This window comes from Pantherophis guttatus, chromosome 3 (assembly GCF_059756535.1).
Source record: "Pantherophis guttatus breed Tessera chromosome 3, ASM5975653v1, whole genome shotgun sequence".
Taxonomy (NCBI): domain Eukaryota; kingdom Metazoa; phylum Chordata; class Lepidosauria; order Squamata; family Colubridae; genus Pantherophis; species Pantherophis guttatus.
In genome coordinates this window covers 109234425-109252265 of record NC_142065.1, presented here as the reverse complement: position 1 = coordinate 109252265, position 17841 = coordinate 109234425, and the positions used below count along the sequence as shown (strand labels likewise).

The following is a 17841-nucleotide window of genomic DNA, read 5'->3' as shown; positions in this document are numbered from 1 at the left end:
CTGCTAGGAAAATCCAGGACTGACTACCTGTCAGGAGAATTGAAAGAACTTCTCAGGAGAAAGTAGCAGTGAACCATGACCATATTGTTTCTAAGAAAATAGCCCGGGCATGTCTATATAGTCCCTAGAACTATGCATTCTATTTGATGACATTGACTTTCCTTATTTCTGGCTAGCTGAGTGAGGATATCAACATTTTTTTAAACCTCAAATTCCCATAGCAAGGATTATAGGATAATTTGTTTTCCATAGGCTGAATTCAACTTGTGATCCGTTCTCCCCTTTGTATTCTTTTCAAGTTCATGTCCAACTTCTGGTAAAGATTTGTGTCTCCCTTTATTCTTTCTTTTAGTGTTAGGATAACATCTTAAAAGAAGCTCAGTTCTCTAACAGCTATGTAGACATGGTTGCAAACAGAGATGTATGCATATATTCACTCATACGGGTTTATTTTTGAATAGCAAGCTAAGCAAGCTTTAGCCTACTGAGTTGTGTGAATGGAGCAAATATGGTTACTTTATGAAGCACTGTATCATTTGAAGCTAGAAAATAAGAAAAAAATAAGATTTTATCTGATTTTTCAAAGTAGTCAAAATGTCAAAGTATAAAGAGAAATTAGAAAACACTTAGAGCAGCATACAAAGGAGTTTTAATGAACAAACAAAGCAAAATCCAATTTAGTAATCCTGACATTTCTTCTGGAGGAAAATCCCCCAAATTAATAAAAGGGATGGGGAAAAAAGATCACTTCCTTCTTTTCACTTTGTCTTTCAGTGAAGGAAAGAAATGAGGTAATCAATGGATTTTCAGTTGAGTTGCTGAGTGAGTGCAAAAACTACCTAAATATCTCATTAGAAGTTTCTTTAAAGAGCAACCTGAAAGACTGTCTATAGTCTGGCATCTCACTGATCTGTTTTCAAATCTTGAGATGTTAAATGCTTATGCCTCTACTAAATACCCTATCCTCAAAGTATAGTGTAATATGCTGTGCTTAACAATGAGTAGTTATGTCTAAATGGTGCCATCTACCGGCCACTGTCTTTTTTCTTAATAAATCAAGTACATAATCTACCAAAGAACCTTCAATATCTCCCACCCCAATCAAAGGGAAGCACTCTTTTTGAGTTTATAGCATATTAGCAAAATGATATAAACTAAGTCTCTATTGGTTACAACAGTGTAATACATTCATATTCAATGATGCAAAATTATTTTGTTCTATAATGATTTTATTATCAAAATATTTACAATTTAAAGCATAAAACACCATTGAAATTAATTTTAAATAAATTAAATACATATTATATATAAAATATTACAAAAATTATTATGTTTCATATTTAATCTCCTTTAAATAAACTTTTATTTAAAAATAAGGAACTGTGGACTTAGATACTCATACCTTTTCTTAGCATTTCATGTTAAGACAAACAAAGCATATGATGGTTTAAGAGCAATGTGTGAATACATTCCTACAATTGAAACAATCAAATTTATGGAACTATAGAATGAACAGAAATTCTAGATTACAACTACAGATATGCAGGGTTGTTTTCAGGAGGGAGTGTTGATCCCTCGGGAGTAATTCAAATTACTAATAGATGTCTCTGGGTTACTTATTAAGCTATTCCCTAATATAATGTATAAATACTTTCAAACAAATTTCCATTTAAAAAAATAGTTCTGGGTTTATTTTGGAGGATGGTTTTTAGAATTGTTTCACTTATACTTTGCTTCCAAAACAGATTTAGTCATCTTTGATTCACAAAAAAATTGCATACAATTATCCAAGAAATAAATACTATTCATAATTTAGATAATACAGTACTAAATCCCATAGGGATGAAACATTTTAAAAATCTTGATTCATTTCAAGACACACTATTGACATTAGAGGATTACATCAGAGGTGGGTTTCAGCAGGTTCTGACCAGTTCTGGAGAACTGGTAGCAGAAATTTTGAGTAGTTCGGAGAACCGGTAGTAAAAATTCTGACTGGCCATGCCCCCATCTATTCTCTGCCTCCCAAGTCCCAGTTGATCGGGAGGAAATGGGGATTTTGCAGTAACCTTCCCCTGCCACGCCCACCAAGCCACACCCACCAAGCCACACCCACAGAACCAGTAGTAAAAAAATTTGAAACCCACCACTGGACTACATGTAGTACATTTCTGCAAGTTTAGGCTTTGGCAGAGATAATGAATTATCCCATTCTGAAATTATTTTAAGTATTACTTTGGTAACTTCAAAAACTATAGAAAATTACACCCTAAAAATTAACATCTCCCTTTTCTATGTCCAAACTGAACTGTTCCCTAGAGGTATTGTAGATAAATGTATCACAATAGTTAAATATTCCCTGATGATTAACAGTTGTGAGGTCTCTTCTTGAAACATGGCCACAAAAAACAAAATGTACAATTCTACATGAAAACGTCTACATCCACCGTTTTCAGTATGACAAAAGTATCATTTATATATAAAAAAGAATAAATTCCCAACACCTTTGTTCTAGATTTACAGAAAGTGAAGGGAGTTATCAGAGCTCAAAATATTAAGGACAGAAGATACCCTCAGGTGGATTGTGTATAAGGCTGGACTGGAGCATATGCCATGCTGCTTGGATGGTTTCTATTCTTCCTTGATATGTTGCCAGCATTAGAACAGGATTATTGTGGTGGGACAGGATACTTCTTCTCAAGTCATTGTCCTCAAGGAACCTCCACTTATCCATGTCAGAAAGGGCTTCTCCAAAGGCGACTTATCTCAGTCCATGAGTGGCTGGATATCATTTCAGAGATGTTCACATTTACTGGCTGAAAATAAGAAAATGTAATAGTTTTGGATGTGCCTCCTTTCAACTTCCTTTCTTATGTTTCCAAATATTGGTGAGAATAGATCAAAATCCTATGGCTATAACAATATTTTATTTACCATTTTTGAACTCATGAGAAACTTTGTATGTTTTTTAATCCAAATATTTCTGTGGCTATATGACACAATATTATTTGACATAATAATGTCAAGTTATTCTTAGCTGCAGACTATTTTTGACCTCACTTTAGATCAATTTCCAACCTCAATATTTAAATCAGCTGCTTCTGGACATTTCTTTCTTTAAAAAAAAAACCTTCTGTATGTCTAAGCACATATGAATTTGTACCACAAGTTATTATGACGTTATTTTAACAGACAATTTTATTAATTGACCAGGGATTCTGGTAATATTTTTATTGTATCTTTTTCTGCACCACTTATTAAAGTATTTTATTATTTTATCCCTTCCACTGTTTTTAATATTTTAGCTCAGTTTGAAATCTGCCTAAGAACTCTGTAATATTAGGCAGATTATTGGAATGATTAATAAATTAGCTATTATTTATCCTTTCCTCCAGAGCAGGACTTCCTAAGCTTTTTGTCATCATATCTCACTTTTGTGTAATTTTAATGTATACACTTCCTCTAAAAATCAAACTTCAAAAGGAACACAAAAGAACAATGAAAATATTATAATGAAAGTTTGGGAAAATTGAATGTACTGCAATAATATACAAGGAAAATTTGGCTGTAAAATCAGAAGTCGTAGTCATGTGATATCTCCTTAGTTACCTGTGGTGACCCACTTAACAACCAAATGGGAAGTGGTGTTGTAAGTCTATAATGTTCACTTGAAGTTTTGCTTAGTGATCACATCACTTAAGCAACAAAGTTGCTGTCCCAATTGTGCTCACTAAGAAAGGACGACCTGCACTCCTGGAAAAGTTGGTGTAAGTTAAATCAAATCTAAAAGTGTATAAATCCATTTTAAAAAGCATCATATTATATGGAATAGATCAGCCAATTGTTTCCCACTTTAATATAGTCCTTCCTTGATGAAGGACTCCCTGCGCACGGTCACTCATGCCCTCGTCACTTCCTGCCTGGACTACTGTAATGCTCTCTACATGGGGCTCCCCTTGAAGAGCACCCGGAGGCTCCAACTGGTCCAGAATGCGGCCGCGAGGGTGATTATGGGAGCATCATGGCGCTCCCATGTAACACCTCTCCTGTGCGAGCTGCACTGGCTTCCGGTGGTCCTCCGGGTGCGATTCAAGGTGTTGGTGACCACCTTTAGAGCACTCCATGGCTTAGGACCTGGATACCTACAAGACCACCTTCTGCCACCGAGAGCCTCCCACCGGCCAGTACACTCCCACAGAGAGGGGCTCCTCGAGGTGCCGTCGGTCAAACAATGTCGACTGGCGGCCCCCAGGGGGAGAGCTTTCTCCTTGGGAGCACCTGCCCTCTGGAACGAGCTCTCCCCAGAGATACAGAGGATTCCGGATTTACATACTTTCCGCCAGGCCCTCAAGACTTTTTTATTTCAACAAACCGGGCTGGCCTAACTTCTCCAACTGCCTAATTTTAATTCGAATTTTAAATGGGGTATTTTAATTGTTGGGCCAAAATTGTTTAATATGTTTTTAAATTGCTCTTAAATTTTTGTATTCTATGTTTTTTACCTTTGGCTGTTCACCACCCTGAGTCCTTCGGGAGAAGAGCGGTATATAAATTTAAATATATATAAAATAAATGAAGATGGAAAAAATTATCCTATGGAATATTGAAAGCCCAAGATCATTTTCTAAGGATTCAAGACTTAATTCTTAAATGTGTCTTAAACACTATAATATTTTCTTAGTCAACTCTGTCACTTGATGGGAAAAAATATATACATTTTTCATAAATCAATATCCAGCCATGAAGTAAAAACTTCAAGCATTATTAAAAAAAAGATGTTCAGCTTTTTACCGAAACATGTGATTTAACATAAAACATATATGGTATAATTTGGCAACCAGTATTTCTCCAGGCCTCAGAGAAAGTCCCTTTTTTCAATTCTACTACCTAATATTCTTTATTAGAAATTTTAGCATGTGCTTGTGGCTATTTTCATATTATAGAGCAATACACTACTGCTGAGCTATGCTCTTGGCCTCCAGCCATCCACCATTCTATGTACCATTAAAAGCAATAAACAGTAGTTTTCTTCATAACTTACTTGATTAAACGATTTGAGCTTGGAAACTACCTTCTGAATGAAGGCTTGAGACACTGCTAAAAAACACAGGAAAAATAATGTAAATTACTGCATCCCAAAACACTATAACAACCAAAAATTGCATTGGATTCTTCAAGAATCTGGAAAAGGAACATACCTTGTAAGAGTGAATGATTTTTCTGCAAGAGAGAAGGGCAACGGATAAAGAGAAGGAAAGAAAAAGAGAAAATTAGTAAAATAAGTAAGATATCCCATTTTTAAGCAATTGCTAATATAAACATATTTGAATTATCGTCTTCATTCTGTAAAGAATCATCTTATATAGATACAAAGAATATAAATCATTCTATGGTTCTATGACTACATAAGTATATGTATTTTTTATTTTTTATTTATTTCATCAAGCATGTATTTGATAACAGATACAACTGTAAACATGATTATGAATACATGGAATGCATACGAATAAAAGGGAATATTAGGACTGGGACGATAGGCACGCTGGTGAGCTTATGCATGCCCCTTAAAGACCTCTTAAGAATAGGGTGAGGTCTACAGTAGATAGTCTGCAATCAAGTTTGGATCGGTTTACCATGAGTTTGTATCTATTGTGTGCTCTTGTATTGTTTTGGTTGAAGCTGAAGTATTCATTGACAGGTAGGACACTGTAGCAGATGATTTTATGTACTACACTTAGGTCAGACCTAAGACGGCATAGTTCTAAGTTGTCTAAGCCCAAAATTTCAAGTCTGGTGGCATAAGGTATTTTGTTGTGAGCAGAGGAGTGGAGGACTCTTCTCGTGAAATATCTCTGGACTCGTTCGATTGTATTAATGTCAGATATGCAGTGCGGGTTTCAGATCACAGGCATTCTCATAATGTATCAAAAGCATTTTCATAAATTGCTTTTTAAGTTAACCTTGCTCTCATCTATTATCAAAATGAAAGTACATTCCCATAACACTTGTTCATAGAGTTAAATGTACTTCAGTTACTAATTTAATTTATATTTAATATAGAGATTTCTTTAAAAACAAATAATATCAGCCCAGGAAAAATTACTGGGACTACAGCTGTCATGAAGGTGAATTCAAACCTCTCCAATTTGAAGAAATCTCTCATTGGTTCCAGCAGAAATGTTGTCTGAATGTACAATTTCAATTTCAGAGGATTGCAGCAAGAGTGAAAAAAGTTCAATTTTTCTTTCATGTCTGCTATAACAATTTATATTATTTAAATTTGTTTAAAACAGACACATTACATTTTAATACACATTTTTTGCTATTTAAGCTCATTCAGACAAAACTTTTATCTCTTTTATCCACATCCACATAAATACTCAAGATGGTGAACATACCTAATAGTCCTGCTTCCTATTTTATCTACAACTTTGTGAGGTAGATAGAGATTTACCTTGTAAGTTGGCTATTTCTACGTAGTATTGCAGTTGCTGTATATAAACAATTGGGTATTACTTTAAAACAAAAGATTCTGAAAATGTCTTACTTTTTCTTTGAAGATGCTTTTGGACCCAGATAATGAATGATACCACTGATAGGACAGAAAGCCCAGCGACTGATGTACCAATTGCTAAGAATTTCCCAAGTGTTGAAGTACCTAAAATTTGAAAATTGGAATAAATTAGAAAAGTATAAAATCTGTTCTTTGAATCTATTGTTCTAGATAGCAATGGTAACCTACTTCTGAAAAGCCTTGCCAAGAAAATTGGACAGAAGAAAAAAAATACTATATATTATTCTAGTAATTAGCTCCTATTTATTGTATAAGGATGATTTTTCAAAATTCATATATCTTCCCTTGGAGCACGAGTGGTCCATCAGCAACTCTATTGTGTTCTAGGAAGCCAGACCAGAGTACCTATTATGAAAAACTGGAGCTTTGGGTTGCTATATGCATTTTGGTTAGGATTTACAAAGCAAAATGGCCACCTTAGAGTTTTCAGACGCTTAAGCCCCCAAATTCATGCATTTAAACTCCTGAATTCTCCCCCAACTATTTCTGATTCTATGACTTCGATGTAGCCCTGCCTCAAATTATTAGAAATTACAAATATAATATTTCCACATCATAAAAATGCTTATTTCATAAAATTCTAGTAAAATCTCTGTCATTACAATAAGTATGAAAAATGAATCCTGGCATGCATGTAGCACTGGTAACCAAAATATATTACTGGATAGTCTGATCTCTGTCTCTTACCTTCACAAACAGGAATTGGCTGACTCCAGTGTCCATCTGATAAGCACTGAATCTGGGGTGAGCCTCTTAAAGTGTAACCCTTTGCACAAGCAAAATCACAGGTTGATTTATACTTCAGTTCTGTACCATGATGGGAACAATTCAGAAGGCTTCCTTCTGATTGATGTACTGCTTGACATTTCACCACTGAAACAGAGGAAGATCGTGCCGTAAGTCAACTCATATACGGTCAAAGAAAAGAACATAGAAAAACAGCAAGAGTAAGGCAATAAGATAAGACCTTCACCTTCACAGGTAGGCTCCTGTCCATCCCATTCCCCTGATGCACCACACTGGAGCATATTGGGGCCTTTCAAAACGAAACCTTCTTTGCAAGAAAAAATGCAAGATGAATTCCAGGCATAATTTTCAGAAGGGTTGGAACAGTTGAACAAACCATGTGCAGGCTTCTGTAGTGCATGACATTCCACAACTAAAGACAAAATTGTACTCTATTAGAATAGGCATCTTCCTTAATCAACCAGGTGCCTATTGGCTGAAGACAAACTAAAGCTGTGAATTTCTTATCATGGTACTGAGGTTACATTTAAACTCCTGATCTCTCCTCCCAATTATTTATTTATTTTCTGTTTCAAAGTCTACTACCAATCTCCATAATTTTGCTGGATACCCTAGGAAAATTATTTGCTAAATAAGAATTTATTATTTCCTCAAAAAAGGATTATGAGTTGAAGAGCTAGAGACTTAACTTCATTGCGGCATAAAAAAAATCATTGTGTTTATTGCAGCCCATATAAATTATATTGCAACAAGATTTCCATTGCTGTTTTAGATTTTGGGATAAATTCCCAATAAAAATGTCCTGAATTTCACTGTCCTTTTTTGGGCAGTGCATTGAAATTCATAGTAATCTAAGGAATGTTCTATCATTGGAGTCAAAGGGACTAGTCTAGTTTAAACTGTAAGATCATATTCTCCATGCTGAAAATATAACTCTTGAAATACTACTTTGTATAATTTATTTGCACTTCCTTTCTTAAAAATGGGTACAAAATTCAAAGGTTCTGATTCTTTATAAACATTTTCCATATGCATGCATTGTTTATAGACTCATCCAGAATCAAAGAAATTATACAAAGCTGCTCGATAATGCATAGTTTTATGTAGTATTTCCTAATTTCAGCAAATGTATGGAGGTGACAAACGGCAATGTCTCATTGCTCTCAAAATTTACCTTCACATTTAGGAACTGGATCAGACCATTCACCATTTGATGAACAATGAATGTGGGATGATCCTTTCAATGTGTAACCCTCCGTGCAACTAAATTCATAGACTGACTTGAAACTTGGATTTGTATCGTCAGAAGAATGTTTGGCTATTCCCATTTCAGGAGGCTGCACTGCTACACATTTTACTGCTGGAAATAAACACAGCACATGCAACAAATTACTTTTTTTGTATGAAAAAATGTATTTTAGTCAAAGAAAGTTAAAGTACAAAATTCCAAAATATTCAAAAAAGGATGAGAGAATTAAAAATCCCAACAAAAAACATTGAAAAGAAAAAAGAAAAAAAGAAGACTAACACATGTAGACGTAACATCCTTCCTAACTGAATGCTGATTAATATAATACAGCAATGGTAGTTTCCCACCCCTTGCGAACAGGCCAAAAGAATTTTAAACTGTTGAACTACCAAATCTACTTACAAGTTGTTAGCCTATCATCTATAAACTATATTAATAACAAAATAGTTAACAGAAAAAGTAATAATAACAAACATATAGTATAAATGTAATAAAAATTGTGAACAATAATAAGAGGAAGACAAGATTGAAATTCCAAAACCTTCTGTTAGCAAACTATTATTATAATCAAATTGTAGAAAATTTATCATGGCTTCAATCCCAAATCATCCCAAATATTAACCCTAATTGGTCCCAAATCAAATATACATGTTTGTTTCTTTATAGTTTATACCATCTCTTATCAATTGCTAATTGATTGAATAAAATAAATCCAGTCTTCCAGTAGTGGGTTGCTCCCGGTTCGCACCGGTTCTATAGAACCGGTAGTAAAACTGGCGGGAGGCTCCGCCCACTGACCCTGACGTCTTGAAAATGCTTCTGCGCATGCGCAGAAGAGCGCTTGTGCATGCTCGCTTTGCTCACACACACGCGCAGCCCCGTTGCGAACCGGTATTAAAGGTAAGTAGAACCCACCCCTGCAGTCTTCAAAATCAACCTATCTTGCTTCAAAAAACCCAGATAAAATCATTCCTCAATCTGATGTATTCAGTCCATTTCCCACTCTCTTTCAAAACCCTTTAAAGAAACATTTGCCACTTATCCACCCAGAAAGTTCTCTGCTATTATATAAAAGCCTAGTGTTACACTTCTATAAGGTTTATGAAGTTGGCTCTATTCTGAGTCTATATTTCTTCCTGGGCAGGATATAGCTGGGAAATAACATTTCTTTTTAATGTTCTCCACCATCTGGGTTATTTCTGTATCTATATTTCTTCCCAATGAATCTGCTACTTTGAGAACAAGTTCTTCTTCTGGGTTTAAAGTATTTATTGTCTGGTTTTTTTTATATATATATTTTTCCCAGACTTTATAAATTCACCTAACCTTTTAGAAAAAAATTCAGTTAAAGACTACATATTGCTAGCCAGACTCTGTTTTCCCCCTTGGGTGTCAACCTCCTCCTTCTCTCTATAATCCAATATGTTGTTGCTCAAAGCAGGGAGAAAGGAAAGAAGACAGAGAAGATATTTTCTGACTATTTTGATCCAAAAAATTTGCAGATTAATTAAACACAAATACAAAGTCATGGAAAGCAAAAATTGATAAAAGCAGTCCAATAAATTAAAGAAAGAAAAGAAAAAAGAAAAAAAATCCAGCCGGGGTTGATATAAATCAGCATTCAGCTTACAAATTAATCTTAAAGATAATAACAAAAAAAAAGTTCAAAAAGTCTGGTGATGCAGCAGACTAAAGCACTGTTATTAACATCAAGCTGTCTGCAATTACTGTAAGTTCAAATCTCACCAGGCTCAAGGTTGACTCAGCCTTCCATCCTTTCTAAGGTAGGTAAAATGAGGACCCAGATTGTGGGGGCAATAAGCTGACTTTGTATAAATATACAAAAGTATGAAGGCTATTGCTTAACGCATTGTAAGCCGCCTTGAGTCTCCGGAGAAGGGCGGCATATAAATCATTTATTTTTTTTTATAAAAAAAGTGAATTTAAAAATTACTGGAATGCCTATGATAATATTTTACTGGTAGGAAGAGATGTAAGTGCCCATTGATTTTTCAGCTGCTCCTACAAGGAGCTGCACTCTTCAAGATTCCCTCTCCTGGGTGGGTCCACAGCCATCCAAAAGCCATCTTGGATCATTCCTAAATGCTCCCTTTCAAATCCAGACTGCCAAAGAACCAGCTCTGGCAGCAAACACAGCAGATCATGAGTAAGAGAAAGAAAGGCCCTTACTCCTCAGCAGCCATCTTGTTTTGGAGTCTCAGACACCAATTTACTTTGGTGATAATTGGGCCAATTCACTACATTAAAAAATATGTCCGGTAGGAAAACAATATTAGGAACTAAGATAAGAAGGTACCTTCACATTCTGGCTGTGATGCATCCCAGTGTCCAGAAGCATCACATTGGAGTTCATTGGATCCATTCAGTTTAAATCCTTCTTCACAAGCAAACTTGCAGGTTGAATTCCAGGCAGAGTTTCCAGAAGGACCAGAGCAGCTCATGGAGCCATTAGCTGGAGGCTGTAGTTCACGGCAATGCACGGCTGTAAATGATAGAATTTAAATTATCACTTGGAGTAAAAAAATATGGTGTGTTATATTTTCATACGGTATATATATTTTCATATAAAATAACCTTTTTATTCATTTTTTTTACTATTTGGCAATTATATATAAAAATAATGAGTTTGGAGTTTAATATTGTATAAATGGGAAAGGAAGTTAATTGATTTTGATGTAGCTCTGCCTCTAAGTATTAGAAATTACAAATATAATATTTCCACATCATAAAGATGCTTATTTCATAAAATTCTAATAAAATCCCTGTCATTACAATAAGTATGAAAATGAATCCTGGCATGCATGTAGCACTGGTAACCAAAATATATTACTGGATAGTCTGATCTCCATCTCTTACCTTCACAAACAGGAATTGGCTGACTCCAGTGTCCATCTGATAAGCACTGAATCTGGGGTGAGCCTCTTAAAGTGTAACCCTTTGCACAAGCAAAATCACAGGTTGATTTATACTTCAGTTCTGTACCGTGATGGGAACAATTCAGAAGGCTTCCTTCTGATTGATGTACTGCTTGACATTTCACCACTGAAACAGAGGAAGATCGTGCCGTAAGTCATCTCATATACGGTCAAAGAAAAGAACATAGAAAAACAGCAAGAGTAAGGCAATAAGATAAGACCTTCACCTTCACATGTAGGTTCCTGTCCATCCCATTCCCCTGATGCACCACACTGGAGCATATTGGGGCCTTTCAAAACGAAACCTTCTTTGCAAGAAAAAATGCAAGATGAATTCCAGGCGTAATTTTCAGAAGGGTTGGAGCAGTTGAACAAACCATGTGCAGGCTTCTGTAGTGCATGACATTCCACAACTAAAGACAAAATTGTACGCTGTTAGAATAGGCATCTTCCTTAGTCAACGAGATGCCTATTGGCTGAAGACAAACTAAAGCTATCAATTCTTCATCAGAATACTTACAAAATTTGTGTTTTGCAATAACTATACAGTCCTCAATTTAAAATCATTTATTCCGTGACTGTTCAAAGTTACAACAGCACTGAAAAAATGACTTATGACTGGTTTTCACACTTACAACCTTTGCAGCATCTCCATGGTTACATGATAAAAATTTGGATGCTTGGCAAATGGCATGTATTTATGATGGTTACAATATCCTGGGGTCATGTGCTTACCTTTTTCCACCTTCTGATAAGCAAAGTCAATAGGGAAGGCAGGTTCACTTAACAACTGTGGCAAAAAAGGTTGTAAAATGGGGCAAAACTCACTTAACTGTCTTTCTCAGCAACAGAAATTTTATGGTCAATTATGGCCGTAAGTCAGAGGCTGAAATAAGTGACATATAATAGAAGGTAGAATAGAATGTAATTTAATGTGATAATCTTTCCAATCTGACTAACAGAAATAACTCATAACATAATAATTCAATAACACCGACTTAGACAATTTCTCTTTGGTTTTCATTTGGTTTCAGCAATCAAATGTACATACCTTTACAGGATGGAGATGGTGCAGACCATTTTCCAGAATCCATACATGTTATTGATTCCATGATCTCAGTCAGTTTGTAACCTTCCTTGCACTGAACATCACAAGAAGAATTAAAGCCAAAATCCTGTATTGGATGTTGGCATGTAAAGATACCATGATCTGGGTCTTCCAGTTGATTGCAAGTTATTACTACAAGAGAACAGAAGAGTTTGGATAAGGCATTTGTTCCAAAGTGGAACAAATGGACAGAATGGGAAATCCACAATGAGTTTGAACTAACTAAATGCCTAATTAATCATACCATGTTCGCAGTCACGTCCATAGAACCCTTTGTTGCACTGGCAGGTGTAATTGTTGATTGTCTCTATACATTCCCCACGACCACTGCAGGAATTTGGAGTACAAGAGGCTGCAAGACAATTAAGTAAATTATATTGTGAAACAGTAATGATATGATGGCTATTATAACACGATAGTAGAATAAGGTATTTCCCTTTAAGAAGGAAAGAGGGAAAAAATTATGTTTCTATTTTGAAGATTCATTTTTCCCTTTTTGGCTTTTTGTCCTTCTGGTGCTCTTTCTTTTTTTCTTTTTAAAAGCTGTCTGCTCTATTATACAAATTTCAGTGGAAACATTTTCCACAACGGAAAAAAAAATAGGAAACAGCCATTTACATAAATTACAGAGATTTTTCTAATTTCTTACTTTCACGCAAAAGTGTTTCCACAATTTCTTTCATATGACTTCCCCATAGTAACCCCATATCTTTGCACTTCACAAGATACATCCAATGTTAATTTGATTGGACTTCCATTTATAGCCACCAACAATTATTATATCTGACATTTAAAAAAGAATTAATACAGCTCTTTGGAATATTAGAAGCAGAATCCATACAATGAAATTACTCCAAATATATTCTTACAGAAGTCCCATTAAGACTTATCATTGATTTACAATTTTACATCAAGAATGGTTCAATCTGAATCTAACCCCTTATTTTTCAATATTTACAACAGTCCTAAAAATAGATATGTACTTTTCCTACTAAAAACAGTATAAACAGTAATTAGAGTGATATCAATCCATACCATTATAGCACAAAGCTCTTTTAGTTTTATAACATGGTTCATCATTCCACTTTCCTGAATCTTTTGTTCGTTTTATATAGATCTCGACACAGTCCTCATTCTTTTTTCCGTTGTTTGGTTCACCTTCAGCCCAGTTTTTTGCTTCTTCGGTCAGTTGCTTGTTTGTTCCAACCCATCTCCATTCATTCTCAATTTTTCGGATACCAATCCAGTAATAATTTGAATTTATAGGAAATGTTGCATTTAAGTAGTGAATTTCCTCTTTATTCTGAATAGCAACCAGATTTGTAAAATGGGTTTTACACCATTTCTCTGCTTTGATGTAATTCATATTTTCCTCTGAAGCATGGTATGTCCAGCTGTTGCTAACCTTAAATAATAAAAATCCTAAAACAAGAGATAACAACAAATTGTTGTGTTAGAATTTAGCTGTCGGCTAACATAAGCCCTAGAGACCAGAAATGTAGTTCATGCTAAAAGAAGACATAAATAAAGGTTGAGAGGGTAGCTATGGGAAGAGGAATGGTTCTGGTTTAAAAAACAGGTGAGAGGTAACTATGCCTTCCTATGAATTGGATGGAAAAGGAACAGAGCATAAAATTACCAGCCATATGCCTAGAATGGGCTTCTAATATATGGAAAGGAATCTAAAGCTTTTCTTTAGTCAAAACAAAGGACTTGATTAAGAAAACAGAATAAAAAGAAAGTGGATGAAATATAACAAGTGATCTAGAAAAGATAGAAAGAGAAAATAGACAGGAATGATAGTCTGAGTTTTGAGATTATTAAAAAAGGAAGAGAAAAATTAATCTGGTGATAACTTTCTCCTTCGGACAGTTTGGAAACATTAAGCAGATCCTGGTAAATTTTTGATACCATTCAGCCTCACACAAACTTTTGACATTAGTTTGCTGTCTGTTTTTAGCCAAAATGTTTTTTCTAGTTTGTCTTATTAGTGTAATTTTTAAAAAGTATAAAATAAGGTTCCTGCTTCAGTGAAAAGAAGCCCACCGTAAGAAATGTTGCTTCTACTCAGTCAGGAAGGCTCCTAAAATTTGAAACATTCACTTACCATAGCAAAGAGTGGAGAGAAAGTGAAAGGTAATCATCACAGCAGAAATAGTCTTAAAATGGTCTAGCTTTGTTCCTGTGCTGCAGTGTCTGGATTAAAAAAAATAATAATAAAATAGTAGATTGTTGTAAATTGATAAAAGAAGTAATGGGTTTTCTCAAGAGTGTGTGAATATATATAAATGAAATCATACAATTCACATGCAGTTATATAATAAACTTGAAATCCAAACAAAAGTAGCAGTTAAATCTCATCAGCCTTCTGACATACAAAGTTCTTTTTCCCTCTCATTTTCCTCTCCCAGTAATCAGCAACAGATTGCTCAAGGAGATTACAGGATTACATAATCGTTTTCAAGAGAGCTAGACTGAATCTTGTTTGAAACATTTGAATGCTGTAAATACAAACTGCAGCTAGAAAGCTGTTGAACTGGAGGAAACATTCTGCATGCATACTTTTTAAAGTATAAAGTTAAAATAGCTTATTCCTTTTTCCTCCCTTAATCTGCCTTCTAAATGCATTGAAATAACAATTCCCAACAATTGGCATTTGGTTATATTGAATGGCAATTAGCCATGGTTGGGATTATTAATTATTAATTAATTATGGCAATTAGCCATAATTCTGGCTGGGAATTCTGAGAACTGCAATTCAATCATTAGGAGAAAATTATTTTCTGGCCATGCCTAAGAATATAAAGTATGAACTTCACAAAGTGAGACTTACAAACTGTATGTTAGACTTATATATTTTTAAGAAAATTCAGATTGGCATTAGTTCTCTGTTGAATTTATAGTTTAATTTTAAAGAGCAGATTAATGTGAAAAGTAATATATATTTAATAATATAAATAATACTTTTATTCTTTGATCCTGCATTATAAATGTATTTTCTAAAAGAAATTTAGCAAATTGTCATTTTAAGATGGAATGAATGTTGTCATTACTCACATGTTCTTTTTCTATTCAACTTTCCCTTTGGCATCTTTTGAAAAATTTAAAAAAAAAGCTCAAAGTTTTGTTTTTTACTTACCGATAGTGAATGTGGAATGTGAAATCCTAGTTCTAGTTAGATGAACAGAAAAGTTGTATTCTGCAGACTCAAGCTTTAAAGTGACACTCCGCAGCTTTCACTTCTTGATTGTTGGCCTATTACTCAGCTCACTGCCTTATATAGAAGACTCCAGCCACTTTGGAAATCCCATGACACATCCAACAGGAAAGTGAAGAAGAAAGTGAGAATTTCCCTAGGTAGGAAAAAAAATCCTTGGAATATTCATGATGTTAAAGAACTAAGACCACCTCCCTGCCTTTTCCATTTGAAAGCATTTGTCCTCATGAATATCTGATTGCAATTCCTGGACACAAATGTTTATTTTAATTAATCCTCATTTTTAAAAATGATGTACTCAAATTCTTTTGTTGATGGAGCTATTCTTGGAATTGGATTCATTTCAAGGATTTATTTTTCAACATTTTTTCCTGTTTAATTATGGAGGTGGAAAAATTCCTTTTTATTCAGTCTGTCCATCCATCCATCCATCCATTTATCCATCCTTTTATCTAGCAACTCGTGGCAGTAAAAATAGCCTTCCTCCCTTTAATTTTAACTTCATAAAACCCTGTAAAATAGGTTAGGTTTGAAATATAGGGCCTGACCCACATTTGTTCCTTGACTACTATACTGTAGCAGTAGCTGTATGTATACCTGAACTTGTCTGTCGCTGATCCTAGTTTGTTACCTTGGCTCCTGCCCTCATCATGTTTGCTTTGTGACTCCAGGCCCAGTTGGGATCTATTGCCTTCACATATGCAGGATCAAGGACTTCCCATTCTAAGGCTAGCCATGGCTCAACAGAAGAATATTTTTATGATTTGAATGAAAGATACAATTCTACTTATCTCCCCACAAATGCATTAAGCATAATAACTATTGCAAATAATATTGCAAAACTTGTAGTTGATCACATTTGAAATGAAGTTTGTAAGGATTTTCAGGCTGCTCACAGGAGAATTTTACTGTCAGGTCTGCCATCTTCAGCTTGGCATCTCACTAGCATTCTGCCATCAAAGGCTAGGAGGGAGGGGGCATGGAGGGAACAAATGGGCGATAAACATGTTTTGGTATGTGACTGGAATTAGGAAGGGGGGAATGACAACTTGACAAAGAGCAGCTTGGAACCAGTTCGTGCCAGCGCTCAAGGCCATGCACCCTAAGAAAAGAATGTGGATTATCCCAAACATCTCAGCGTTCTCAAAACATCTAGGCGGATCTTCATTGGCTGAAGATGAAGTGTTCATGGGGGGAGGGCTGGGATAAGGAGAAACTTTTTGTATTTTTTTCATGCGGGAAACTTAGTTCTAGTCTGACTTTGCTGCAACCAGTGTTCTTTAGTAAAAAGAACCTATCACTTTATCCAAATGGAGTTGAGGGTCTTTCTTTCCTAAGGGATCGGATTGGGGCAGGTCTGACATTTACAATAATTTGAGGATATATATTGTGTGTGCCTATTAATAGGCTTTTGCAGTGGTGGGATTCAAGTAATTTAACAACCGGTTCTCTGCCCTAATGATTTCTTCCAACAACCAGTTTGCCAAACTGTTCAGAAGGTTAACAACCGGTTCTCCCGAAGTGGTGCAAACTGGCTGAATCCCACCACTGGGCTTTTGGCCTTTTTCTTGGTATGATATGTAACAAAACAGTACAGAATCTCTCTAAATCTTCCTCCCTTGCTTCTAGGTTTCACTACTTTTAAGGTATACTTTTTTCTTCAAAGGTTGTATTTCAGAATTGACCATGCCTGTTTTTTTCCAATTTTCTTCTAAAATTTCCTCTTCAGTTAACAAACAAACAAACTCTTTATGGAAGAAATTCTCATTTGGTAGTCAGAAACAGAGGTGGGAAACTGTCAGCTTCTTTTCGCTAATAGTCATATAGCTTACCATTATTTGAAGTCCCACCCCAGATACAGAGAAAATTAGTTTTTGTAATACATTTTGTTGCAATATTTTTAGCATACCCTAAAATATTATTACTCCAAAACTTCTTAAAAATTGCATCTTCACTTCATATGCAGGAAAATATTTGTCTTGCTATCCCTTTTCAAGTGTAAAGATCTTA

At 35.0% G+C, this 17841-nt stretch overlaps 1 protein-coding gene across 2 annotated transcripts; it reads right to left on the bottom strand.

The window, feature by feature from the left end:
• Positions 1-1280: 1280 nt before the first annotated feature.
• SELE (selectin E) lies at positions 1281-15866 on the bottom strand. Of its 2 annotated transcripts, none has more exons than XM_034409945.3 (15): positions 15754-15866; positions 14722-14810; positions 13650-14036; positions 12859-12966; positions 12558-12746; positions 11734-11919; positions 11448-11633; positions 10888-11073; positions 8496-8681; positions 7548-7733; positions 7262-7447; positions 6548-6658; positions 5199-5220; positions 5042-5097; positions 1281-2816 (listed from the first exon to the last, which is right to left on the bottom strand). In XM_034409945.3, exons 2-14 carry the CDS (start codon positions 14756-14758, stop codon positions 5046-5048), a joined length of 2022 nt encoding a protein of 673 aa, XP_034265836.1. In that variant the 5' UTR covers positions 14759-14810; positions 15754-15866; the 3' UTR covers positions 1281-2816; positions 5042-5045. The 2 variants fall into 2 exon arrangements, with proteins under 2 accessions (XP_034265836.1, XP_034265837.1); XM_034409946.3 differs by having other exon boundaries at positions 5042-5094.
• Positions 15867-17841: the final 1975 nt, after the last annotated feature.

What these genes read in the sequence shown, in the direction of transcription:
- SELE (XM_034409945.3), bottom strand. Translation starts at nt 14,758, where the DNA reads ATGATTACCTTTCACTTTCTCTCCACTCTTTGCTATG. An exon ending in TCTCTCCACTCTTTGCTATG is followed by an intron (nt 14,037 to 14,721) that starts GTAAGTGAATGT and finishes CTCTTGTTTTAG; the next exon opens with GATTTTTATTATTTAAGGTT. An exon ending in GCCAATTCCTGTTTGTGAAG is followed by an intron (nt 6,659 to 7,261) that starts GTAAGAGACAGA and finishes TTCAAATTTTAG; the next exon opens with GTACTTCAACACTTGGGAAA.